The sequence below is a fragment of the Talaromyces proteolyticus genome (assembly GCF_021365285.1).
Source record: "Talaromyces proteolyticus strain PMI_201 chromosome Unknown BGW36scaffold_4, whole genome shotgun sequence".
In the NCBI taxonomy this organism is placed as follows: Eukaryota; Fungi; Ascomycota; class Eurotiomycetes; order Eurotiales; family Trichocomaceae; genus Talaromyces; species Talaromyces proteolyticus.
In genome coordinates, this window is record NW_025764280.1 from 315,100 (window position 1) to 340,100 (window position 25,001).

General features: G+C 48.9%; 8 protein-coding genes across 8 annotated transcripts; 6 read left to right on the forward strand and 2 right to left on the reverse strand.

Annotated features, from left to right (window-relative positions):
- Nucleotides 1-5,466: 5,466 nt before the first annotated feature.
- On the forward strand, nucleotides 5,467-6,822 carry BGW36DRAFT_373621 (uncharacterized protein). Its single transcript, XM_046215598.1, has one exon. It carries the CDS (start codon nucleotides 5,717-5,719, stop codon nucleotides 6,449-6,451), a length of 735 nt encoding a protein of 244 aa, XP_046073899.1. The 5' UTR covers nucleotides 5,467-5,716; the 3' UTR covers nucleotides 6,452-6,822.
- A 499-nt stretch (nucleotides 6,823-7,321) lies between these two features.
- Nucleotides 7,322-8,943, forward strand: BGW36DRAFT_425027 (phytase; the record flags this gene model as incomplete). Its single annotated transcript, XM_046220054.1, has 2 exons — nucleotides 7,322-7,527; nucleotides 7,593-8,943. 2 exons carry the CDS (start codon nucleotides 7,322-7,324, stop codon nucleotides 8,941-8,943), a joined length of 1,557 nt encoding a protein of 518 aa, XP_046073900.1.
- A 239-nt stretch (nucleotides 8,944-9,182) lies between these two features.
- BGW36DRAFT_356862 (uncharacterized protein) lies at nucleotides 9,183-9,796 on the reverse strand (the record flags this gene model as incomplete). The annotated part of the gene is made up of 3 exons (XM_046213820.1): nucleotides 9,183-9,271; nucleotides 9,365-9,429; nucleotides 9,516-9,796. 3 exons carry the CDS (start codon nucleotides 9,794-9,796, stop codon nucleotides 9,183-9,185), a joined length of 435 nt encoding a protein of 144 aa, XP_046073901.1.
- A 974-nt stretch (nucleotides 9,797-10,770) lies between these two features.
- BGW36DRAFT_425029 (uncharacterized protein) lies at nucleotides 10,771-13,824 on the reverse strand (the record flags this gene model as incomplete). Its single annotated transcript, XM_046220055.1, has 3 exons — nucleotides 10,771-13,310; nucleotides 13,361-13,408; nucleotides 13,509-13,824. The coding sequence occupies 3 exons, from the start codon at nucleotides 13,822-13,824 to the stop codon at nucleotides 10,771-10,773; spliced, it is 2,904 nt and encodes a 967-aa protein (XP_046073902.1).
- A 586-nt stretch (nucleotides 13,825-14,410) lies between these two features.
- Nucleotides 14,411-15,452, forward strand: BGW36DRAFT_395337 (putative oligosaccharyltransferase subunit ribophorin II; the record flags this gene model as incomplete). Its single annotated transcript, XM_046218031.1, has 4 exons — nucleotides 14,411-14,547; nucleotides 14,619-14,817; nucleotides 14,876-15,160; nucleotides 15,213-15,452. 4 exons carry the CDS (start codon nucleotides 14,411-14,413, stop codon nucleotides 15,450-15,452), a joined length of 861 nt encoding a protein of 286 aa, XP_046073903.1.
- Nucleotides 15,453-15,826: 374 nt separating this feature from the next.
- Nucleotides 15,827-16,503, forward strand: BGW36DRAFT_425031 (uncharacterized protein; the record flags this gene model as incomplete). The annotated part of the gene is made up of 2 exons (XM_046220056.1): nucleotides 15,827-16,013; nucleotides 16,106-16,503. The coding sequence occupies 2 exons, from the start codon at nucleotides 15,827-15,829 to the stop codon at nucleotides 16,501-16,503; spliced, it is 585 nt and encodes a 194-aa protein (XP_046073904.1).
- An 875-nt stretch (nucleotides 16,504-17,378) lies between these two features.
- Nucleotides 17,379-18,614, forward strand: BGW36DRAFT_124829 (uncharacterized protein). Its single transcript, XM_046209313.1, has 2 exons — nucleotides 17,379-17,779; nucleotides 17,883-18,614. The coding sequence occupies exons 1-2, from the start codon at nucleotides 17,427-17,429 to the stop codon at nucleotides 18,448-18,450; spliced, it is 921 nt and encodes a 306-aa protein (XP_046073905.1). The 5' UTR covers nucleotides 17,379-17,426; the 3' UTR covers nucleotides 18,451-18,614.
- A 1,110-nt stretch (nucleotides 18,615-19,724) lies between these two features.
- On the forward strand, nucleotides 19,725-22,428 carry BGW36DRAFT_425032 (alkaline-phosphatase-like protein; the record flags this gene model as incomplete). The annotated part of the gene is made up of 4 exons (XM_046220057.1): nucleotides 19,725-19,963; nucleotides 20,013-21,434; nucleotides 21,482-21,772; nucleotides 21,822-22,428. 4 exons carry the CDS (start codon nucleotides 19,725-19,727, stop codon nucleotides 22,426-22,428), a joined length of 2,559 nt encoding a protein of 852 aa, XP_046073906.1.
- Between the last annotated feature and the right edge of the window lie 2,573 nt (nucleotides 22,429-25,001).

The window sequence follows — 25,001 nt, forward strand, 5'->3', positions numbered from 1 at the left end:
TCCGTAATTATCACGTTCCGAGAGGGAATGGCTGCGGGTTGTTCCAATAAATGGCAGACCCATCCATAGGCTATAACAACGCTTCAGATAACTCCCTACATTGGCAGTTATTCGTTGATGTGACACGCAGATGGCGGTGGGTCAATCATAGATTGACACTTAGGTTCATCACCTGGAGACGGAAGAAACTGAGTGGGATGCACCTTGACGGATAGGAACGATGCTGTCAAAGTCCAGATACAGAAACGGTTACGGCGTCTAGTACATTAACTAGTCTCTATTGGAAACCCGTACTTGATTCAGGGCTATACGGTGAAAAGCTGACAGCCGTCCCCGTCCGTAACGGAGTCGAGTCAAGATCATCGACGTGCAGCTGTCGTGCAGGGTGCAGCGGCACTGGCAGCAGCCACGGTGCCACTTACAGGGTGGATCTTGGCGAAACCCAACCAACTGTTATTCATGACGATGTGGAACTGGCGATTCTGCCGATAATCGTGGTCATTGTTAGTCCGTAACTTATTATTCAGTATTGTCATGACTCTTACACTCTGCTGACATGGCGTCCCGTCAAGTCTCCCAGTGTGTTGGATTCAGAATCTCAATTTCCGCTGGTGGAATCCTGAAGAATGACGAGCCGCCTTAGCCCCGCCCCCTGAGAGAGGGCGGTATCAATAGCATTCTGCCGGAGCACCAAGTGATCTGTGTGATTGCTAGTATTTACGCTCGCGTGACGAGGATGAAGTTGACACTTGAATGGTTGAACTGGCACGGTCGGAGGCTGAGCAGATCAAAGCGATGTGGCGGTAACAGATCCAGCTGCAATGGCTCGATCATGGCTGATGCAGACTAAGGCGGAAATGCTGCATTCTTCAGTCATCTGCAACGTTGACTAGTAGCAGAAATAGTCATAGCAGGAGTAAATGTAGGAAAGAGGCGGTGGTATTGTGGGAGAGGGCAGGATTAGCCTCTGGAGACGGTCCCGGGACACTGGGAAGGAGCCTGCCAGACAGGCTAGTTCCTGCCTAAGGCGCCTAGCCTGCTGCCGGCCGAAGCATATTTTGCAATTTGCAGCGTTTGCAGCCGCCCTTGCCAGGCACACTTTCCTGTTCTACCACAACGACCCAGCAACTTACTTCCTACCTGCACCTGTCCTCTGATGGATGAGAGTGCATCGTGATTCGGCGCATTGGTTTCTGGCTATGTACTACTATGTAGCATGAACGAACGAACATGTTCGCCCTATCCATTGGCCGTGACCTATCCATGGGCCGCGACAAAACCATTCGCCGATCGCCAACACGATGGAAGTCCCACCGCGGCGTGTGTAATCAAAATAGACTCCACGTTCCACTCCTCTAGTTGTTTGATTGAGCATGGACGTCCTGTACTTCCTCCGGGCCCTCGGGGCCTTACAAGTTCACTGTCCTCGTGACAGGCACGAAGGTTCAAGGGAGCTGCTTCGGGTCTGCTCAAGGGATGAGGCCGACGTTTCGGCCAACAAACACTCATCCACCCTTCAAAAGGCTCAGTTAGATCATCGACCTCCTATTGCTCAGCCTCTAACTAATAGCACACATGTCTTAGCGAGTAGCGGGTCCCACATCCCGCTATTATGGCTGTCGAGCTATCGTCTGCGTCTTTACACTCGTATATATTGCCACTGAAGAGAATCAAGAAGCATTCAATCGTTTCACCCAATTGGCCCAGCCTTGGACTCTGCATCAGCGGTACCCATGCTTAACTTTTAGGGTACTGCCCCGGATTACGTCAACTATGTGCGACTGTTGGCGCTGAGGCCGCTCGTTCCTCTAATATGACTGTGACGAGAGGAGCCCGCAAATTATTACTAATTGCCCTTAATTCTCCATGCAGGTCAATTAGTTGAAACTTCAACGCAAGTCGCAGTGAAGTTTTCTGAATCAGGCGGCAAATATAGTACTTTACCTAGGTTTCTTTTTCAAAATGACCAAAATATGGAAAACGTAATTAGCTGGGTTCGACGATCATGCCAGACATTGCTGCATGGGTAGGAAAGTTGGTAACAATGACTTTCGTTTCAGGATAAGTATCCCACATGACAATGCACTGACGCATTCGCGTGTATGCACGATGCACGATGCAGGTGCTTTGAAGTTTGTACTATGTAGAGACCACCGGCTTGCAGCATCTCAGACCTTGCCTAATGGGTTTTGGTCAGATCCAGGGCATCTTTTCTCTTGACTGCCAGTCTCAGTGAGAACACCATAGGCAGGTGGTTTTGTCATAGCGATAGAGCGAACCGGATTCTGACAACGTATCGACAGCACTTGTACCGCCTGTCCTGCTGTCTATTATTTTCCTTCAAGTGTTGCTGCCCAACCACCATACCGCAACGAATCGAATCGAATGATTTTCCACCTAGGACTTCTTACCTTCTTACACCTCAGTTTGACCAGCAAAGTAACCAGAACATGTCTTCCGTGGGGGCTTGCAGACAGCGCGTAATCAGTAGTATGCATTCTGTGATCTCAACATTACAAAATCGTCCTGGCCAGCTGCTGCTCAAACCTCTCCTTTGACCTTGCTTCGTTGTCGTGATAGGGTCTCCTACTGACTCGTAGGGCAGTTCGGCATCTGCTAGTCACCGAGTCTGGGCCAGCTCCATTTTCCAAAGCATTGGCGATTCGATGAGCTTCGGCAACCTGGAACAAAGGACTAAGGAATAATGACGCCGAAATTAATTATCATTGTCCGGAACACATCCCGTACAGTTACAAGGACCACTACCATTGGATTTTTACGCGCTGTTCGCTCTTAAATAAGCCTTTCTATCGAAATTTTCACTAAACTTGTTTGATCGTGATAATCAACAGCAACAAGATGGCACTATGGTTTTGGAATTGTACGGGAACCTCCCTCATCAACGTCATTGATTGATCCTCCCAACGTAAAGAAGTCAATATTAGTGAGTGGGTAGCTTCCACATTCGCCTCCAATTTCCCCGAGATACAAGGCCCGTTCCGCAACAACGGTAAGCAAGTCTAGCTGTACGAACAAGCAAAGGAAAAGAAAAGAGAGAAAAACAAAGAACGAAAAAAGAAAAAGGAGAGCGGTCGGACGTGAGCCGTGATAGGATTGGCGGATGCTTTTTACAAGCACATTTTTATTGGAGACCGAGACGAGGAATGAACCTAAGTATGAACGGCTGTCATCCCAAAGAAAGCAGTCAGGAACGAGCGGATCGTGTCCGACTGGAGCTGGACCGCCTGGAAATGTGTAGCTTCGACTTTTGGTGCGAGGTGGAGACTAGATTTCGGCGTTTCGCTCCATTTATACCAATATGGGATCTGTGATCCACAGGCTCCTTTTTTGGGTTTTCTCTGGGGCCTCTTTCTTAACAGCTAACCGAGCTGGGGGGTAAAGGGGGAGGGGGAGGAAGAGAAACCCTGGAGTTAAGTTGGGGGGAAAAGGGAAAGCCAGGTGGATATGAAATGATGAGAGATGCGTTCAACGACTCCACCAACACGACCAAGCAGTGGCTTGCACTTGTATTGGGTAGACCAAACGAACGCGCCAACCATAGGCCATATCACAAAGCGCAGGCCCGTAGAAACTATTTTTCAGCCAAGCGGATGGCTGACCGTCGAGTTAATCAGTCATGTCAGGCTGTTAGCTAACGGGGCCCAGCGGTAAGAGAGTGGAATTGGCGTCAGCCCCGGCCCGCACCGGGTGCGCTCCCTTACCATGGCGACGGCGCGCTCTTGCACATGCGTCAAGCGGGCTTGGGCTAGCGACTAACAAAGTGATGCGACGGGGTCGACTCCTCTAATTAAGCAGGCTGCAGCTAGCGATGCCAAACATGCTAAACATTTCTTCAACGAACGACCAACAAAGACTGTTAGCCATGGCCGCGACCCGTGGCACGTCACCAATAGGGGCCCCGGCGACCCAGAGCACAATGCCTAGTCACCTAGTCGGTACGTAGCTATACCCCCATACGCCGCACGCTGTATTTGTGAATCTTGCTGACTCCATAGCTGTTAGTTAATTAGCCCATGCCAGGCGATGGTCTCTCTAGTACGCCAGCTACGCCATGACCGTGCTAGCCTCGAGCCGACTGCTCTTCCCGAGTCCCCGGCCCCATCCACCCATCGCTAATCCATGCTGGTCAACAGAGGTACGAGAGCGTGGTAGGTAGGAGGCACTAGGCGCTAGGCAGTGGGCAGTGGGCGGCTAGCCTGGCTCACTCACTACGGCCTGTCAAGGCGATCTTAATGAGCCCAGTCAATGCTCACCGCTGAAATCATAAATTCCTGCTGGTCGAACTAGATCTGGTTGTATTTTTTTTTTGGACCTATGACCTAAGACAAAACGTGATCTGCCGTTCGTTCACATCCTGTTGCATCATTTTATAATTAATCCCTGCTCCCCCAAGCTCCTAGTTTCCACTTGCACCTACGAATAACTTACCTTATCCGCGCCAGCATACACAAATACATATACTTGCTTATTCCACGACCAGCACATACACCCCCCAGTACCTACATACATATACTTAGCCCTTATCCTTCTTCATTTAGTCTTCTCACCCCAGACTATACTATTCCATTCGACTCCTGCGGGCTCATACTGGACGAAAACTATTAATTCGCAGTCCTTCGTTTCCGAGAAACTGCCTGCCTGCGCTTGAGGCCCGACGCCCTCAGGTCTGCAACTATTTTTCTATTCTGAGACATCCGACCACTCTAAATCAGACAAGCTGGCTGCATTAGGAATCAGCGTTTGCCACATCCCTCACTCAAAGCCCTTGGACGGTCTCGATCAGTATCGGCATATTGGTGGCTTCCTTGCGAATCAAAACGCCTTCCCCTCTCCGAGTCGACTAGAGGGTCACGGCCGCCTCGAGAGGGGACAGGATCGGCCATGTATTGGGCCGCAGTCGTGGTCCAGAGACGAAGGTCATTTGCTTATGTCTGACAATCGATCAGCACCAAATCCTTCGTTCCGAACGGCTATTAAGAGTGAGGAAGAAGAACGAGAGAGTGAAAAGACAAGGAGACAGCCACAGACGGAGAGACAAGCTGCAGCTACATCTTTGACCGACTCAGCTACGCAATCAGCTGGCTCTAAGAGGCCCTTCCCATGGCCCGAGACAGCCTTATCCCAGCCTCGTCCAGAATCGCTTCACTCTCGATCGATTGGCGTCCATTCCATTTTGAACCCTACCGAGGGCGGGGAGTTGGAGACCAAGTCTCGCCAAAATAGCATCGAGGTGCCCCTGAATTTGCCTTCTTCCCCCAAAAAACAATCCTCCACTTCGCCTTTGGCCCCTATCTCGACAGTAAACGCTCAATATATCAAGCAGGACAGGCCGTCTGTTTCACCACATAACCCTCCTCGGCGTATCATCACACCCATCTCACCTTCTGTGCGTTACGCTACCACTAGTGGAAAGCCTGTTGCCGTTCCTGGGAAGGTGAGCGTCTCGGAGTCGCCTTTTGTGCAGGAGCTGTCGACTGGCGTCTACAACACTCCAGCGAATATCCCTGTGTCGACAGAGGCGAGGCTCTCGCCAAACCTGACATTGCCCGGAATAAACCCATCGAGACATTCAACTCCAACCTTGCACCACAATCGTCATCCGAGTGGAGGGCCTACGACAAACCCTAGTTCCCAGGCGTCGAGTCCTAGCACACCCCATTCAACTTATAGCTCTTTTGCACAGTCATCTCCATCGATGACGCCTGGATTACTACAACCGCCAGGACAGACCCAATTAGACTCGCAGACACCGTTGATTGCTATGGACTCTCTGAGCCGTACACCGAGTCGGATGGGCAGCTCGCGGTATGGTGATGATCAGGTGTCTTTACCAGGGCCGCCAGAGATGCTTAGCCAGAATGGCCCTATGATTCCTGTGACAATTGATCTCAAATCAGGATCGAGAAGCCAGGCCGAGAAACGGAAGGCTAATAGCGATGCATCACGAAGATTTCGCAACCGCAAAAAGAACGAGGCGGTGCTTGAACAGAGGATTTCACAGTTGATGGAGCAGCTGCAGTCCGTAACGGAACAGCGAGACTTCTATCGCTCAGAAAGAGACTTTTTCAGGGATAATCTTGGCCGCCACGTGGGTTCAGGACAGATCCCTCCTCGTCCAGCATCTCCGCGCAACTACCGTGCCGGTCTGGGACAGACTGGAGGCAACACCATCAAAATGGAGCGCATGTCAAAGAGCGCCGGTGCCAGCCCTTCACTGGTTCCGTTACAGACGCAGCCTCCATCACTGCCGATGCCCTTGCCCCAATCTGCTCAAAACTCACCTTATGCATCGCCCACAGTTAGCCAGCATCGGTCTTATTCAAGTGCCTGGCCCTCGGGTCCTGGAGCGAGTGGTGAAAGTGGAGCGTCGGCTCATGGCCAATACAGACCTGCAGACATTGGTTATGTCAACACTTGGAGCCGTCCATGAGTGAAAATGGACGGATTCTAATACTTCCTTCTAGATTGATAATTTTTCTTGCATATGTTTAATACTTTTTCCTACCGCATTTGAAGGCGTTGCGGTTTGACTTGTACATTCTTTTCAGTCGATACAGCGTATCTATGGAAGATACGCGATTTCCTTACAGGGTCTTGTTCACTCGTTATTTTGAAAGGGTTGAAGCGATCGTTTTGAAGCGACTAAGTTGATGTACTACTAGTCTATGGCGTCTGTTGAGGAATTGATTTGGGAGGTGTCTGGGTTGGACTGGACTGGAGACTGGGAATTTGAGGAATACACTGGACCACACCGCGCGAGCGGTATGTAGAGCAACAAGAATAGAAATATTGCACTGATAATTATTCATCCATGATCGTTCTTCTATCTTCTGTTAGGCTTTAGGACTATTAGGGCTATTAGGGCTACGAGGGCTATTAGGGCTACGAGGGCTACGGACTTGAAAGCAAGGTCACCTGATATCCCTGCCTGAGGCTCCTTGGGGAATACCGGCCACGTGGGGAGGAAGCAGGCACCCTGTCTGCCAGCCAATCACCTGGCCCCTGTGCGCTGGAAGTTGGAAGGAGTCGTGAAACCACCCTGACAATACTGCACTTCCTCTCTTCCCTTTCGCACTCCCTCAGTAATTCAGAAGGCCATCTCGAGGGCCTATTCTTCACGCCGTTATATTTACCGTCTATCCTGTCGCAGCGTGGCCTGTGCTGTTGCATGCACTGCGGGTCTGGTGGTGATCTTGCTGCTAAGCGCAGGTAGGGCGTCAGTCAGAACCTTGTCGCCGCAAGTGGGACGTCGGGTCAAAGCTAGTCGACATATTTTCTGGTAGACGGCATACTGGCTGACATGGACGCCAAGCGTTTAGATCGCCGATATGGCGAGGAGGCGTATGATCATGCTGGGGAGGGCACGCCTCTGGTTGACTCCTCTCGAAAGCGATCTCTGCGCTGGAAAAGCACCTTGCAGTCATTACTATCATCACTGAAAGTACGACTGGCGTTGTTTTCCATGTCGCTGCTGTTACTTATTCTGTTAGTCCGTTTACTAATCCCGTATGCACATCTCTCCTAGCACAACTCTCCTTAACTGGCTTTGTCTCTAATATCAAAGGAACCAGTATACCAAATGCTGTCATATTCAGCAACGATTGCAGCAGCGGTAGGAAAGGCTACCAGTGCTATCCTGAGACTTCCCACTTCTGGGGCCAGTATTCGCCCTTCTTCTCCCTAGAGAGAGAATCTCGAATTAGTAACGCCGTCCCTCCAAACTGTAAGATCACATTTGTGCAGACTATCTCGCGACATGGCGCCAGATATCCGACCACTCACAAGGGGGAGAAGTATGCAGAGCTTATTGGGAGGATTCATCAGACAGCGACTGCGTATAAAGGCGCCTTTTCCGTCTTGAAGGATTACAATATCAACCTAGGATCTAATGACTTGACCACATATGGCCAGCAACAGATGGTCGAGTCTGGGAGAAAGTTTTATGACCGTTACAAATACCTTGCAAGAGATACTGTCCCGTTTGTCCGTGCAGCAGGCTCGGATCGTGTTGTTGCGTCTGGAGAGTTTTTCAACAAAGGGTTTCAAGCTGCGAAGGACTTGGATTCGAGATCGAATAAGACTCAACAGTCGCCTATCGTCAATGTAGTCATACCGGAGGGAAGAGAGTGGAACAACACTCTAGATGCGGGCACCTGTCCCTTATTCAAAGGTAGTTCGGCCCAGGCAGCGCAAAAGGAATTCCTCAACGTTTTTGCGCCATCTATCCTCAAAAAAATCAAGAAAGGGCTTCCTGGGGCAAAGCTGAAGAAAAAAGACGTTCCTCGTCTTATGGATCTCTGTCCTTTTGAAACTGTCGCACAAAACAACACAAATAAGCTGTCCACTCTATGCAAATTGTTTACTAGATCCGAATGGCAGTCTTACGACTACTACAACACTCTTGGCAAATACTATGGATATGGAGACGGCAATCATTTGGGCCCGACGCAGGGAGTCGGGTTTGTAAATGAGGTTATTGCTCGCATGATGCAGTCTCCAGTCAGTGATTATACCAGCGTCAACCATACATTAGATTCCGACCCGGCCACATTCCCTCTCAACGCGGTGCTATACGCCGACTTCAGCCACGACAACACCATAACATCCATCTACTACGCATTCGGCTTGTACAATTACACCACCAAACTACCGACGAATCAAGCGCAGTCTGTCGCCAAGACACACGGCTACTCGTCATCCTGGACAGTGCCCTTTGGCTCACGGGCATATATTGAGATGATGCAATGCAGCAATCCGTGGCAAGATAGCACCAACGGCGAGCCTCTTGTGCGAATGCTTGTGAATGACCGCGTTGTGCCGCTGGGCGGATGCAAAGTCGACTCTTTAGGTAGATGTCGACGAAACGACTGGATCAAGGGGTTGGAGTTTGCGCGAAATGGTGGCAATTGGGGTAGCTGCTAGACGTATGATCTCCGAGGAGGACTATGGGTTATGCATTTCATTGGTCATGACAGCGTAGGGTGCAAATTGCATTCTTCGATATCATTATTGAGTCACGTATAAAATGTCAACAGCCTTCGACATGGGCAGAATACTATAATATCATTATGACTTACAACTTACAATGGACTGAAATTCATCGATTCAAATAACACGCATGCTTTTTGTACACACTAATACTACAAAACTAGTCCCAAAAATCATTCTTCTTCTTTTCCATGCTCTTTTGACTGTAGTCGGGCTGTCGGGCTCTCCTTGACAAGATGTTTCTGGGTCTTTGATCCGTATGCTACACATTGTGATATTAGCTACTATTCTCGAAACATATCCCTCCCGTAAATGTGAAGAAATAACTTCGAAAGAAATGAAATGAGGGACTTACTCCGCTCATACAACACCCAGGACGTGTACAACAAAATCGGCAACGCAACTATCGTCGACACCCATCTACCAAACCACATAACACATCAGTCCTTAACTCCAAGCAAACAAATCTACGCATATATTCATATTTGAGGGGGAAAAAAACTCACCGTCTATAAAGAGTCTGATACTCTTTTGTCTGTTTGATATCAACTGGTTTCGGCGGTGGCGGAGTATTCGATTTCGGCGATGATGCCGGGTTTAATGCGTTCTGGCGCACTTTTCGAGCGTCTCTCTCAGAAAGGACTTTTATGTTTTTGTTTGGGAATGAGGATGAGGGTGACACCACTTGCTTCGGTGTTGACCCTGGGTTTAATGCCAAGGATCTTTTCATGGTTGTGTTCCAAAACCTCTTCATTTTGTAGACGCGCGTTGCTTGTTTGACAGCCATTTTATTGATTTGCCTCTTCTCTGTTTTTGCGTTTGTTACGAGTTGGAGGGGTTTAATGATAGTCGGTCAGACTATTTTCGATGTCCGAGTGAGCATGCACCTGCTTAGTCGCGAGGCATCGGCGTTCCAATCGCTGGAGCTCTCTCTGTCGTGAGGATCCTCTATTTCTCTTCTCTTGATGAGTGAAGGGGAAAGATCGGAAACGAGTGTCTGCCCGAGTCGCCAGACAAGCTCAGTTTCAGCCTTTTTTCCAGCGTGATTCAATGTTCGGATTGGTATGTCCAATCGCGGTTACAAAGTACACAATATCTTTCGCGAAGTAGGTCTGTCGCTGACTCTTACTTCACCAGTCACCACTGTGTCAATTCCTCACCCGCACTGCACCGTTCGTCGTTGTTTCAGAAGTATCAATTGATGGGTTGACAGATGGTTTGTTGTGGCGGGCAAACTAATAGGCCACTTTTTCCGGGGGTTAGACGAGGCTAGCCGCGCCACCCGTTATTCCTTAGTCTCAAGAATTATGATGGCATGCTAGATTTATTATTGCGAAAAAAATTTAAGAAAACTGGATCGATGTCAATAGATCTCGATTTCTTGGCATGATTATCAATAGCGAATCTTCTACCAATCTGGAATAATCGAAAAATATAAGAATACCAGCCGAAAAAAAACACAAGCAGACCTAGCCTAGTCCTGTGCCTGCCGATTTTGAATACCGGCAAAATTCACTAAAACCGAGAGAAAACACACATAGAAAGGGAAGATATTATACAATACATATTCAATGCTATTAGAATGCAATGTTAAAACATGCAACAAAGTCAGCTTTCACCAATGGCTAAGAAAAGTGAAGAATGTATGACAAGATCCCGACCATGCAAATGCAAGAGAAATGAAGATAAGCAAAATTCGAGGCAAAAAGAAAAATAGAAAAGAAGTCCTCGTAACACTCATAAAGCAGAGTCAAGGAAATATTATTTAGAAGCTCCCAATGTACGCCGACGACCGCGTCCCGACCCGGTATGTGTGGGCGTCTCTTGGGGAGGATGATGAACAGTGGCAGGCGTAAAGGCACCAGTTTTGTGTGCCGGTTTCTCTGAATGAACTGTGCGCACTGCACTGCGCCGGCCCTTGGGGGTTCCTTTAGGGCCTGTAGATTTTGACTCGGGAGTTGCCTGTGTTTTGTAATACTTGGGTTTGTTGCGTCCTGGGGTTTTCTCTTCCATGTTAATGAATGATCCGTTTCTCTCTAGTTTCAATGCGGACCGCCGCTTCTTGCGCTGAGATGCATCCGCATCGTCAAGAACGGCGTCTTTCATGTCAATAGATATATCGCCCAGGGAACGTTTTCTTCTGTGGCTAGTGGTAGTATGTGTGGGAGTATATGCCGATTTCTGTCCAGAAATCGGAGCGCTCTGACGACGTCTGCGTAGAGCCGATATACGAGACCTTCCATGTCCAAGCTTCGACGAGTCTACTAGCACGAGTCTGATGGGTTTCTTGAATAGAGGCGTCGACATCGTTTCACCATCGGCATCCGTCGCATCCACGCCGCTGGTCTCAGCAGAAGCGCGAGTTGAATTATGAGACAACAGACCATCCACATTTTCGTGTCGCCAGATTTGCCCTGGACGTTTTTGGTACAGGTTTCGTTGTCCCGGGCTAGGCGGGAACCCAAATATATTATCACGCTTGATTTCCTGCACTGACTTGACGAAAGGCGGTGGCGTTGGGATAGGTCCCGGAGGAGTGCGATAGTTTGACACATGTTTAACCCACTGATATCGACTGGTTGGCGCTGTACAGTACTCTTCTCCAAAACCATTGACACGACCAGTGTGAGTCCAGCCATCGCTTTCAATCCAAGGTCGAGGATTCTCGGGATGCTCCAGAGGAACTTGAGGGTTGAGTTCACCTAGTTGCTCAATTCTATCAAAATCTACCTCAATCTGCTCTGTGACAGGAGCCTCTGTGATGGTGATAAGTGCCTGCTGGGTCTTATTCTTATTGAACGCTTCACGTAGTTGAATGACCTTTGCATGGTCATCCTCAGCGGTAGGAGCGTCTGCAAACGCTGCAGCTGCCAGCTCATACAACTGTCGACCGATTGTGTCAGGGTCGTCGAAGACCATGGACATGACCTCGCTCACTGCGCCGCTGGTGCTGCGAGACATTGACACTGAGGATAAATCTCCTGCATTCGCAGGCTCCGGTGTCCGTTTGCCATTCATAGTAGACTCGATATGTTGATCAGAGTCTCGCAGCCGCTTGCGGGACCTTGGCTTGGATTGCAAAGCCTCAATAGCCTTGATGGTTGGTTTGCGTAGACGTCCTGAAGTTCGTGTAGTGGCAGATAGGCTCTCTGGAGAAGGCGTGCCGGTTTCGAACGTTGTCTCATCTCGAGCCCCGTTTGGGATCTCACTCTCTGAAACTGGAGTAGATGGAGTTGTGTGGTAAGGATTAGTTAATGAGTTGATATTGACATTAACGGAAGAAGCGTCGTCCATTTGGACGTCAAGCCGGTTTAGAACCGGTTTTTCTTCCTTTGTAGGCGGTGCAAACCCAGCTTTTTCGAATGTCGTATTTATGGGGGTATCCCCATTCAAAATGTTGCCGGTAGGTTTACGGATTCGCGTGCTGCGTCGCTGCGTGGAACCGACTTCACTAGAACCATCCATATTTTCTCCTTTTGATGGGGTTTCGAACTGGCTACTCTTCTGAGGACTTTTCTCCTTCTCATGATCAAACGCTTTTGCAAAAGTGGGGTAATATTCATCGATGGTGAGGGTAGGTGATTTTTGAGCAGGAGTGGTGGCAACAGATTCTGAACGCGGTGGATCCTGTCGCGAAGGCTTTCGAGTAGCATTACGTGGCGTTAGATTTGGGTTGTAGCTCTTAAATTTAAGCGTGTTTCCATCGGCCTTGCGGGACTTGCGAGGACGTTTGGCGGAATAGTCGTTCTGATCATTGTCGGCAGTATCATCAGAATGAGCTTGATGAGCAAGACGAGGATCTAGCTTCGTCTTGAAGATGAAGGTTTGAATGTTGGTCTGTTGAGATGAGCCAGAGCCAGACTTTACTTTCAATACCCTGGAAGAAGTCTCGGTAGATCGCTCGACAGGCCTACGGGTGCGTGTAGGTTTGGCTACTACAGGCTCCGAGCGTTCTTCGCTAGGCTTTGAAGGCTCAATAGCAGGCGCACTACTCTCAGAAGTAGATATCGCATCGGCTGACTGATGGTGAACACTATCGTATGTCTTTGAATCTGCGTAAGAGTCTACATAAGTGTTGTTGAACCTGGTACCAACCTGGCTGTCGCTCTTGTATCCGTTCATGTGGATAAACTGTGTTTCACTTGATGTTCTCTGAGTGCGACGACGCTTTGCGTTGCGCCAGATTTCCTCATTAGTTGGCTGGTGGAAATGGTTGTCTGCCTCGAGAAACATGAGTGATTGTGGAGTTGATGGCATGGAGGAGGACTTTTGAACGTCCTCGTGGGTAGCCATTGTTGGATCTGTTCGTGATGTTAGACAAGCGAGATAGTGGCAAATAATGACTGCTTACCAAGGAGGAGAGGATCAGGGAAGCAGGATGTGGTGGGATAATGCCGGTCTATTCTATGCAAAGCAGTCAGCATTGAACAGGATGACTCGTCGACACACTGTGGGGTGGCGCAAATGGCAGCAAGGGCCACTCGACTACAATCACGCACGTTTGTTCCAAATGACTCTGCATAGAACGACCAGGTGACTCAGGTTGTCAATCAATCGTAATCCATGCCCTATTGTATTGTACTTGGGGGGCTGGGGAAAGTCTTCGCAGTTTGCAGCGGGTGAGTTAGGGTCTAGGGCTACGTGCTCGAAAGGTCGGACGTAGCACAAAGAAACCAGGCGGAAGAGCACGGCTGGCCAGAGGTAAATCAAGTGCGTCGGTGCTGTTGATTCTGAGAATGCGGATAAACATGTCAGCATATCCGGGATTGCACGTAAGACGAGGTACTGAGCAGCGCCACTGGATGTTGGGGCCATCTGCGTTGCAGGCCCGAGACTTTGCAGCCCATCTCGACGTACAGCGCCATTCCAATGCGTCACGTACCGTAAAACACAATTATACCAGTAGCCGACAAGTATTCCCAGAGATTATATGCAGTGCAGCGCAGTATACAGCGTCGACCGACCGTTACGTATGCGTCAAGGACGAGACAGGTTGCGGGAGGCCTCGGGACAATGTTGGGCGTCGAGGGTCTGTTTCGGGGGGAGAAGCGATAAGTAGTCGGTCGCAATGGACGAAGGCGAGGCCGGCAGTCGGACAGCAGAGCCTGCACGGGGTTTCTCGATCGAGTTGAGACTGGGAGGGCGTCGAACAGGTCGCTGGGAAGAAAATGCGGATGTTTTTCGGCGAGATCAGCAGAACAGGGAATTAGGGCTTGCTCGGACGGGAGAGCTAAAGTCACTGGACGCCGCTTGCCCCAATTGTCCACTCTTCTTGGCGCCACCTATTATCCCATTATCATTACCTACCTGCCAATCTCGTCGTCTCTGTGATTGCTGTTGCCTTGCCCATCCGCGCTCACCTACTGCATCTATCTCCTCGGCTGTCAATTGTTCCCTGCCAATGCGCTGGCTACAGTGTGCTGTGCAGCTCGGCCTGCTGGCTGCCGCTGCTCCCTCGGTTTACGCGGCTTCTTGGGGCTTTACTGATGCCACCGTGTCAGTTAACTCCAAGTCAGCCACTGGCAACGTCAAGGAGAGGTATGCAGATATCGTGCCGTTTGGTTGATGCGCAAATAAATGCGTCGATAATTCAATGCTAATTAGAGCAGCCTCAAGGAAAACACCCCGTTGTCAAAACCCATCGCGCTCAGCGGCCCTGATTCCCTCAAGCTCCTTCTGACCGCACAGGAAGGACGCAGCGCAAAACGCCCACACCAAGCGTTCCTCCTGCTAAAGGATACCGCCAATGGCCTTGACGTTTCATACCCACTGACTGTCAAGGACAGCGGTAAATCCAAGGTCGAATTGGTGAGTGCCTACAAAACGTCGCGTGACACTGCTCGGTGCTTATCAGATATACTTCCAGACCCAAAAAGACCTTCCAGTGCAATTCCTCTCCTCCCCTCATCCCGTGGATGCTGAGATTGTAATTGGGTCGTTCGGCGCCTCCGACCCATACCGGAAGCTCGCCTTTCAATTGTCTCTGGGTAACGAGGGCCAGCCTGCCGCCAAATCTGACGAGGTGGAGAGATACAGAAAGCTCCCGGAGATACATCACATCTTTAAAGACGACCCTAAGAGCCCAAATATTATTATAACTCTGGTTTTTCTGCTGGCCACTCTGCTAGCAGTTCCGGTCCTAGCTGCAACGGTACGTAATCTACTAGTCACTATTTGCATGGCTCTTGCTGATATCACTGCAGTGGTTTTTCCTTGATGCAAACCTGAACCATCTCCCTACGGCACTCCGAGCTGCCCCAGTTCCTCACATGGTGTTCGTGGGATCGGTCGTTGGTCTCGAAGGAATCTTTTTCTTGTACTATACCGCTTGGAACCTGTTCCAAACGCTCCCTGCTGCTCTTATTGTCGGAGCAATTGCCTATGTCAGTGGCAGCCGCGCCTTGGGCGAAGTTCAGGCGAGACGACTAGCTGGCCAGCGATAAACTCGCTCTGCATTGTCATTATGGCCGCCAATCTACATGGCCTACGCCTTCTGGGCTTTTAAACTGTGTATCGCCGTCGATGTATGATGTAGTCAGCATGTCTTCTTTCGTGTTTGCCTAGTTCGCACAGGAATAATATCAAGGGAATAGAATATCAATATTAACCCCAACCCGGATTTTGCGTGTACTTGTGCCCATTTTAGAAATTTCCATTTTCGCTCACGGCGCTATCCGCAATCCGCAATTTGACGTCACAAACAAACCGCTAGCCGCTAAGCTGGGATGCCGCCGCGTTAGTTTGCTTGGCGCCTGACTAAATCTTCAGCATCCACGACGCCTGAACATCACTGTACACTATATAGTATTTACGTATTATGGGTGCTTCTGCATCGAAGCCCGCACGATCAGCTGCGGCTGCGGCCTCGCGTCGCCAGTTCCCCAAAAGACCATCTGAAGCCACGACCACAACTCCATCGCCCGCACAGCAACACCAACCAACCCGCACATCGACTGGACCGACCTATCACTCCAATGAAGAACCTTCGTCGTTGCGTTCTGAAGGTACTATCCATTCTATTCTTACTCCAAACGCCCATCTCCAACTCGCCGCAACCAATCCTCACTCAGGCTGCTAACATCTTTCGACTATACAGCAATCGACCTCGATGCTCGCGATCCGCATTTCGCCGCCTCTTTGCGCTCGATTGGCCCCGTAACCCCCAACCCGACAATGTCGAACTCAAGCACCTTCAATTCCTCCACCCCTCTGACCACGACCAGTCCGTCGGTATTCCCCGACGCAAACAACCCTGCTCTCCTCGTCCTGTCCTCGCGCACACGCATAACCAAGGCGGCGGAACAGGAACAGGAAGTATTCGGAAGACAGAGCCATCAGGGCCGCGAATTTCTCGATGTTTTGACCATCCGGCAGGCGTTGCAGATGCGCGATAGGCAGGGTCTCTCGATGGCCGAGATTGAGAGGTTGCTCAGGTTGAAGAAAGGGGTTATGTTGAGACTTGGGGAGCGCGGCCTTGTTAGCGAAGCTGCTTAGATGGGATGGAGGAGGAGAGCTGCTGAAAAGGCTATCCGTCTACACGCATTGTACTATATTTTACGATTGTCACGATTATACATACCATTCAACGATTGGGTTTGCAGTTAAGATCATTTATTCTGGGGCTATGTTTCTCCTTACCCTATCAAGTGAGTGGATGAGCGGATGAATTGACCGACGAGCTTTTTTTGGATATCAATAATATTGGCTATATGCCAATTGATATGTACTCGTCAGACACATTCTGAGGTTAAAATTTGACTTGCCGGCACCCTGATACTTAACTTGAATAAACAGTGATGACTGTGATCCACATACAGAGATGATTAGTATATCAATTTTGTATTGCTGTTTACTCATTATCGATCGATATTGTCCGCAATATCAGAGTCAATACTGCATTTTATTATTATCTCAACCCTACGAAGCCATCTATAAACTGACTTACCTGTACTGCCCTATATTTGAGCATCTATCAAGCAAGATCAGTTCGCCGTTTCTGTTATCCAAAGAGAATATGTTCAAAGGTGTCGACTCTAACCTCAAAGATAAGTCCAAGCCTAAGACATTGCTTTTCTTGAATACATCTGTAGAATTAGTGGGATTATAGTGCCTTGCCAATGGTCGGATTCTTCCCGACTCCCTCTCTGGAACCCTATTCTAAAACTCTCTGACATTCACAATTAAAATATAAACAACCCTATTTACAACCTTGAAAGCTCATAATTTTTTAATTTTCATTAATATTATGTACATTTATTATATTAAGGAATTTGACAGACAGCTACATCTCACGTAATAAATTTATATCACGTGCCTCCGTTTCGTATAATGCCCGCTGACTGGGAGAGCGACTTATATTCCTTCTACCCCAGAAGTTCAATTTATAACAGCCACCTTGCATGACGAGCCAGTGAAAAATGATGCGACGGCCTTTGAGTTTTCATCGAAGTGAAAACGAAGGCGATCTCGGGCCCTTCGACCCCTCGCAAAGTCCTCTTTTTTCGCTGCCTTTGGAGATCCGCAGGCAGATATATCAGGATGTTCTGGGCGGAAAAATCATCCATTTCATACGGTGTGAGGACGGAACTTTGGCTTGTGTTGTATGTCCATTTCAAGGACACGGTTTTCATCGTATATATATTACCCCCGAATCTCATACTCTGTGCTTCTGTGACGGTCTGGTCACGCCAGATGGGCTTGATATACAGGTTGATAAAACAACGGCGTCGGAAGAAAACCGACTTTCCCTGCTCTACACATGTCGTCAAATGTAAGTCCCAGATCAACTTCGGTTTCATAGGCTTTACTCACGTCTAAAGCCACTGATTCATACCTTTTTTTATTGTCTGAGCTGACTAACGGGTTTGTGCCAGCTACATCGAGGCCATTGATATCTTGACTACCCACAATATATTTAACATTCAGGCACAATCTGAATTTCAGTTTGGAACCCTGAGGGGGCTTCAAAAGGCCATGTCCCAGTCGCAATTTACCACAATCCGAACTCTAGAAATTTCTTTTGTCAACGATAAGTTTAATGAAGTGCAGAATTTATCCAATCCAGCATGGTTCCAGCATTGGTCTAGCATGTGTTCAGTGCTGGTAGAAATGGAAAAACTTGCAAATCTTCATATCTGGATCAATATTGAGCAGGGATTCGGGGTTGAGGTCACTCCAGAGCACGAGACTCGATTTTTTGCCCCCCTTCTTAGTCTTGGAGGGATAAGATGTTTTTTAGTGGAGGTGTCATGGCCGCAGACTGCTCATTCAGTGGAGCTGTTGCAAGATGCACCTTTTTCGCTGATTAGAAGGGAGCGTTTTAATTCTCCCTGGCAAGTTCTCGACCCAATTGTTTACGAACATCCGAGTCTTACCCATGGCGTGGTTCCTCGGAAGCGGCGATGGGCTATGAGGCTACATTCTTTGTTTACTTGGAGATAGAAGGCATGGGATCTTCAACAGACCATATCGTATTCGGGATAATTATTACGATGATGCTAGGAACTCGCGGAAGAGCGGTGATAACTCACAAACCATTACCACCCTCACATCGGCTCGACAGAGACAATACGAATCAATGGAGAAGCAACAAGATCTATAATAGATAATGCCATCCTTCCTGGTTTCTCGCTGATTGGACGGGGATCTATGTTGATGTGCGGCTCCAGCAGAACGGGCGACGACATTACCCGGCGTGTAACAGCAATGTTTCACGACGGGTGTGACTCACATTGGAAGATTCTATAATTTTGATGGCACAAAGGGAATTTACCTAGGTAAGTGGTGGAGTAAAAGAATATAATAGTAAGCATAAGTGCTGCCTGAGGAAAGAGGCAGCACCCGTGTCCCACAGGACCAGCCGGTTAGCCAATCAGCGCCCGCAGTGATGACGAACAGTCCATGTTCATTGGCTGAGGACAGTAATAGATTAGTTACATGTACATACAGTTTAATATAGTCTGTTCTCTTCGATATTGGACGTCGGATGTGGGGTATTGAATATTACTATCCAGTGAGATTCTGGAAGGCCGCAGCCTGAAACATTGGCGCCCCACGTTGTTCTCCCCTGCGGCTGTGTCAGACCCTGGCAATGCCTGGGCCGATCGCAATGTAAGCCGCTGTCCAAATCTGGAATGGTGGGCCGCTGTCCTCGCTATGACCGTCGCGGCTCTCGTCCTGGATCTGGCTGTCCTTTGTTTCCCCCCCCAAAACTTCTTTCTGCGGACACTCTTCCGCCTTTAAATGTCTCGCCGGTCAATTGATGCATCCCGTGTCGCTGTATCCGTACATCAGGGTACACAGAGACCGTGGAAGCAAGTTGGAAGAAAGAACATTGAAGAGTGGCGAGTGGAGTTCGTTTGCCAATCAATGGGCTCAATAACGTAACACGGTGAGACAGTGGCACTGGACCCCCCTTTGAAGATCCATGCTTGGCCAATATAGGAGGCTGACACTCGCCAATAAAATTCCATGACTCGGTAAACCACTGGATTCCCTGACGTGCTGTTCTTGGCATGTCTCCTGGCAGCGCCAGCCGAGGACGAAGGAGAGTTCGTATTCCCCGGACAGCAATCATGAACGTGACCACTTTCTGAATTCGTTTTTCTGGACATATTCACGCATTTGTATTTGGCTTCTTTTCTCTCTTCTCTCTCTTTGCTCCCCTCTCTTTTTTCTTTCTATTTCTCGCATTGGTTGGGATCGATGACGTCCGCATGGCTTTGCTCCCGCCCCTTGTGCCTTTTTTCTACTCAGTGCTATTGGTCGCGTGCCTCTCCTCCAAAATCCTACACCTTGCACAACATGGGCATTCCGTTGGACTGGGCGATTTTCTAATCTACTTACCGACGCTTTTCTTCCAAGATCTACTAGTAATATGCCTCGGTCGCATGCTGCTGCGCGGGCCGAACGGGGTTCTACAATTGCTCGGCTGTATACTAGGCACGTTGATCGCGTGAGTCATTCCATACTTACATATCAGGATATCAGCTCATCTCGTTTAGACTTGTTTCCTACGGCGCTGCTGCTAGTCAGTTCGGCTTCTACTGGGAGACAGGATCGCAGATCGAATGGGGTGCAACCGGCAGCTTCCTCCGCGACCCAGCAGCCATGAAGATCCTGTTCAGTGGCATGCGAAGCGTGGCATTGTCCGGGGCAGTCATGTTCACGATCTCGTACATGACCACCCCGTATCTGCATACATTAGTCGGGGGGATGCTGTCGGCTGGCTGCAGTCTGGTCTGGCAAAATAGTAATGCTAAGGATACACAAGACGCCATTCTACCGACGCCGGATTCAACTTGTCCACGCAGGTCTGGGGTGAGTTTCCGTACGCGTGTGTCAGCTATTGTTGTATTTATCATCCTGGTTGTCCTTCGCTTTTGTCGACCACAAGTGCCGTACGATCATCTCGCCTCGACGCTCCCATTCTCCTTGTCAGCGGCCTTTCACAAATCACACCATGACTGTCATCCACCACCGCCGCCACCCTTTCCATTTCAAGACTTCGTCGAACCCAAGCAGTCGGAACATCCTCATGGCGAGTACCCTGGCGAGCACCCAGGATCGGCGCCCGATCGCCCCTGGCCATTCTCGTGGCCAAAATGGCTACCAGAGGACCCTCCGCCTGGTTTTAGCCGATGGACGAAACAATTGAAGCAGCAAGATAAAAAAGAGGACAAAGCTGGTGATTGCGAAAAGCCTACCTTTTTCTACAACGCGGCAACCGACCCATCCAAAGTCTCGAATTTGGACAATCCGATATACGACAAGCTGAGAGAAGCGTTTGACAAGAATTCCGTTCAAGTGGAACACATTATCCTGCTCACACTGGAGAGCGCAAGAAAGGACGTATTTCCGATGTTGGAAGGGTCAGAGCTGTACGAATTGATGCTGAGTACGTTCGCGCAACGCAAACGGGCCGGGGCAATTGATACGCTTTCCATGATGACCCCGACCGCGCAGATGTTGACGGGCGAGTATGCGAAGAACAGCAATGGCGAGCGAAATACATTTGACGACTGGTCGTGGAAGGACCGGATTGATTCAGATATGGGTGGGATTAACGTCAAGGGGGCGATGACGGGCAGTACGCTGACATTGAAGAGTCTGCTGAGCAGTTATTGCGGTGTGAATCCGCTCCCGGTGGATCTGCTTGAGGAGGCAAACCTTGACATTTATCAGCCATGTTTACCGCACATTATGGATTTGTTCAATTCGCAGAAGAATGATGATGGCCGTGATAAGGACGATTTCAAGGAGCGCATGTGGAATTCGGTTTTTATCCAGTCTTCCACGGATACGTACGACCGGCAGGCACTGATGACCCGGCGCATGGGCTTCAATCAGTCGTTTGTCAAGGGGGATATTGATAATCCAAAAGGAAAATACTTTCCCCCAGAGAGCGAGGAAATCAATTATTTTGGGTACGTCGAGCATTTATTTTCTCATGATGAGGCTAATAGATGAATAGATACGCCGAACAGGAGTTGGACCCGTATGTCAAGGATATCATCTTTTCAGCAGCAGCAGATAAAACCCGACTCTTCATGTCCCATATGACCGTCACAACGCATCACCCATGGAAACTACCCAGCGACTCCAAAACAGAAGATTATTTCGGCGAGGACCGGACGACCCATCGGGATTTGAATGCGTTCCTCAACACCGTGCACTATGTCGACAGATGGGTGGGCAAGATCATTGGGTATCTGGAGGAGGCCAAAATAGCTGACAAGACTCTCGTCGTTGTTGTCGGCGATCAGTTAGTTTCCTTCTTTACCGTTTCATACATGAGCTAATTTTGGCGACAGCGGACAAGCCTTTGAGGAAGACGACTGGGTACAAGGGACTTATGAAAATAGCCACATTAGCAATTTCAAAGTCCCGCTCGTATTCCGCCATCCAAATCTCCCTCGCATCGAGGTTGAAGCAAACGCTACCTCTTTATCGATTCTCCCGACCGTGTTGGACCTGCTCGTGCACAGCAACTCGCTAAACCAGCATGACACCAGTGCGGCCGAGTCTCTTGTGCACGAATACCAGGGCCAGTCGCTCTTGCGGCCGTTCAAAAACGAGCACAATGGCCGACAGGTGTGGAATATGGGGGTGATAAACGCGGGCGGCAGTCTGCTGGCGGTGACATCCGCAGGCCAGCCATACCGGTTGGTGGTGCCTCTTCAGAATGCGTCTAGCAGTATTTTCCATATCAAAGGCGTGACGGATAAAGTCTTTGAGTATCGCTTCACGCACACGGGCCGCGACCCGGCGGAGAGAGCGGCAGTGGAAAGCTGGACGTGGGACGGGCTGCAAAAGATGGTGGGCAGAGAGTATGGCGCGGATGCCATGACATGGACGGAAAACGCGGCAAAGATGGCGCGATGGTGGGTTGAGGAGCAGCAACGGGTGTGGAATTATTAATCTGGCCCATCAAATCCATATCATATCATTCGTATCATTACCCTACATGTACATATACATTACTATTTCGGGGTGCTAGAGCAGCCTCGGAATGACCGTATGGGGTTTGGGGTATGCCAGTCTATAAACTCCATATAGTAGTATTTGCAGCAGATCAAATCAAACAGGAGCCAGGTAGCAGGCCGAGCTCGGGCCAGCATAACGGACAATTTTCCGATCTTCTTTCTTTTTCTTTCAAATCGACACGTATCACGTATTCCTGACGACTCTCAGTCAGATCAGGCTAACACTCGGTCCGGTAATCCCGCCTCGGGACAGCGAACAGTCAGTCAGTCGGACGGATGGCTAGATCGACAGCTGTTGAACCGTGGAAAACGGTCTCCGGTGGTGATCTACAATCTCCATATCAGTATTAGTCAGGAACACCGTGTGGCTATAATTACTATGATTATAACAAAAATAGGGATGTGGATGTTGTACTGTTTACTAGACTTAAGTGAAGGAATATGGGTCTGGGCCGTGGGGGTGGTCACCCGAGCATCAGATTCTGCTGTCTACCACGACTAGTATCTGACACGTCAGTCTAGCTTTTTTTTTTCTTTTAAAAAGATAACATTTTAAACGGTTGTCATGTAGTGAATACAAGTGCAACATGAAAATCGAATATAAAACTCGTCAACTGTTACAATGAATTCTCTTGTCCATATACGTGTATGTTATCCATATACATCTGTATTATGAATGCATTTAACGTGTTTAATCTCGTAAATGTGAATAATAGAAGGATCAGGTCGATCCAACATCCATTGAAGTTGATCGATATCCACGTCCTTCAATTAGTCAATTTGTAGAGTAGGCAATAGTATGTATGACAGCCCCCGGAAAAATCCCAAGCGCCAAACCCGAAAAAAAATCCACCACAAAAAAAAAAGGCAAAATAAAGGGCAAAAAGACGGTCAACACGTGCAGATCAAGCGGGAGTCCCCAGTTATTTTCTGTAAGCGCGAGGTTATCTGGTCACATGGGCCTGTAGTGCCATGTACCTGCATGCATGGACAGACAATCTGGTGTTTGCGACCCACTGATGTTCGCTAGCTCGTTTCAGCCTACAGTCTCGAGGAGTAAGCAGTAGTATAACGAAACAACAATCGATTTACAGGAGGCGGGACGGAGGATAATAATTTGTTTATGCTATGGCGGATAGATATAAAAATAAAAATGGAGAGATCAGCCGAAGGAACATTGAATTATGGAGAATACAGCAGTACAGTAGTAGTATTAATCCACTGTGGCGCGAGTCAAGGGTGGAAAGCCGAGAGGGGAAATGTTCTAGAGTGTGTGCGTATATACGCTGCCGCGTGTGGCTGGACGGTATGCGGCTGCAGCGAAAATTGTATAACAACGCAGTGCGGGATTATGAGTCTGCAAACAGTTCGTGCAGTTCAAATATAGCGATATGTGGATATATGCGTATATATAAAATAAAATAATTTGCTACAGAGCAATATTCTGGGCGTCTTTTGTGTATGCGAAAAGAAACTATGGTCTGTGCACGACTTCAATCTGGTGTGTCCACAGCCAGATGGCGCTAGGCCGGGTTAGGGAATTCCGGCAGCCTATATTCCTAATTATGGTTCCCTATTACTGTGAAGTCGTATGGCGGTATGTGTAGGTGTAGGTGTGTAACTGTGTGTCTGTGGCGGAATCTAGCCCCTGTGTGCCAACTATTATTAGCAATGCTGTCCTCCTACAGCTTATTTACATTTTGTAAAGAGCAAGGGACTCTCGTTCATTTCTTTCCACTTATTATTTACCTGCCGAACATTTTCCTACCGCACTAACAATGAATATTTAATTATTTCTCAATGATAACCATATCCTATAACATTGAATAATATAAAATAATATAATAGTTGCTGTACACGTGATCTGCACCCCGCCGAACCGCGATGGCGGGCTCGGGTCTAGGCCTGGATAGATAGAGAGACCTGATAGACATTGCACTGCAGTCTGCATGCGTCTTTAGTGTAATATTACTGTTTAGCGACTGATTATTGCGTGGCTAGTGCGACCTACTATCATTAACGATTAGCACTATGGAACTTGGGTGCTTGTCCAGGCTAGCAGACTTTACTTAGTATGCTGCAGACACCCGCGGCTTGCCTATTCCGTCCTCCCGACCACCGCCCAGCCATTCCTTACAGTCGAACACTGCGTTTTCTTCCTGCCACTGCGAACACACGGTGTCATGATGATCTCAACCATGTATCTATTTGCTGCCGTTGCTGGGCTGTTCGTCCAGCGAATGGGCGATGTCGACAGTCAGCTCATATCGGCCTGTCCGGTTTCTGACCAGGTTCTTCTAAAATTTGCCGCAGTGAGCCAACTAGTGCTGCTAGTTTACTGCCGACATGATAATTAAATTTAATTATTATTGGGCCGTGTCACTGTCTCGCGTTGTGCGGGCTGTGCATTGCGACAGGCTGGATGCGTCTAGAAGAGAGCCTTCGCAGTCATGTGGTGCTTTGTTTGTGGAGTCGGCGCCGATTCCGCGATCCGGGGTATCCAGTTTT

Excerpts from the sequence above, each read along its gene's own strand:
- BGW36DRAFT_373621 (XM_046215598.1), top strand. The coding sequence starts at position 5,717 with ATGACGCCTGGATTACTACAACCGCCAGGACAGACCCAATTAGACTCG.
- BGW36DRAFT_124829 (XM_046209313.1), top strand. The coding sequence starts at position 17,427 with ATGATGCGACGGCCTTTGAGTTTTCATCGAAGTGAAAACGAAGGCGAT. Across the intron at positions 17,780-17,882 it reads CTCTACACATGTCGTCAAAT|CTACATCGAGGCCATTGATA; the intron begins GTAAGTCCCAGA and ends GGTTTGTGCCAG.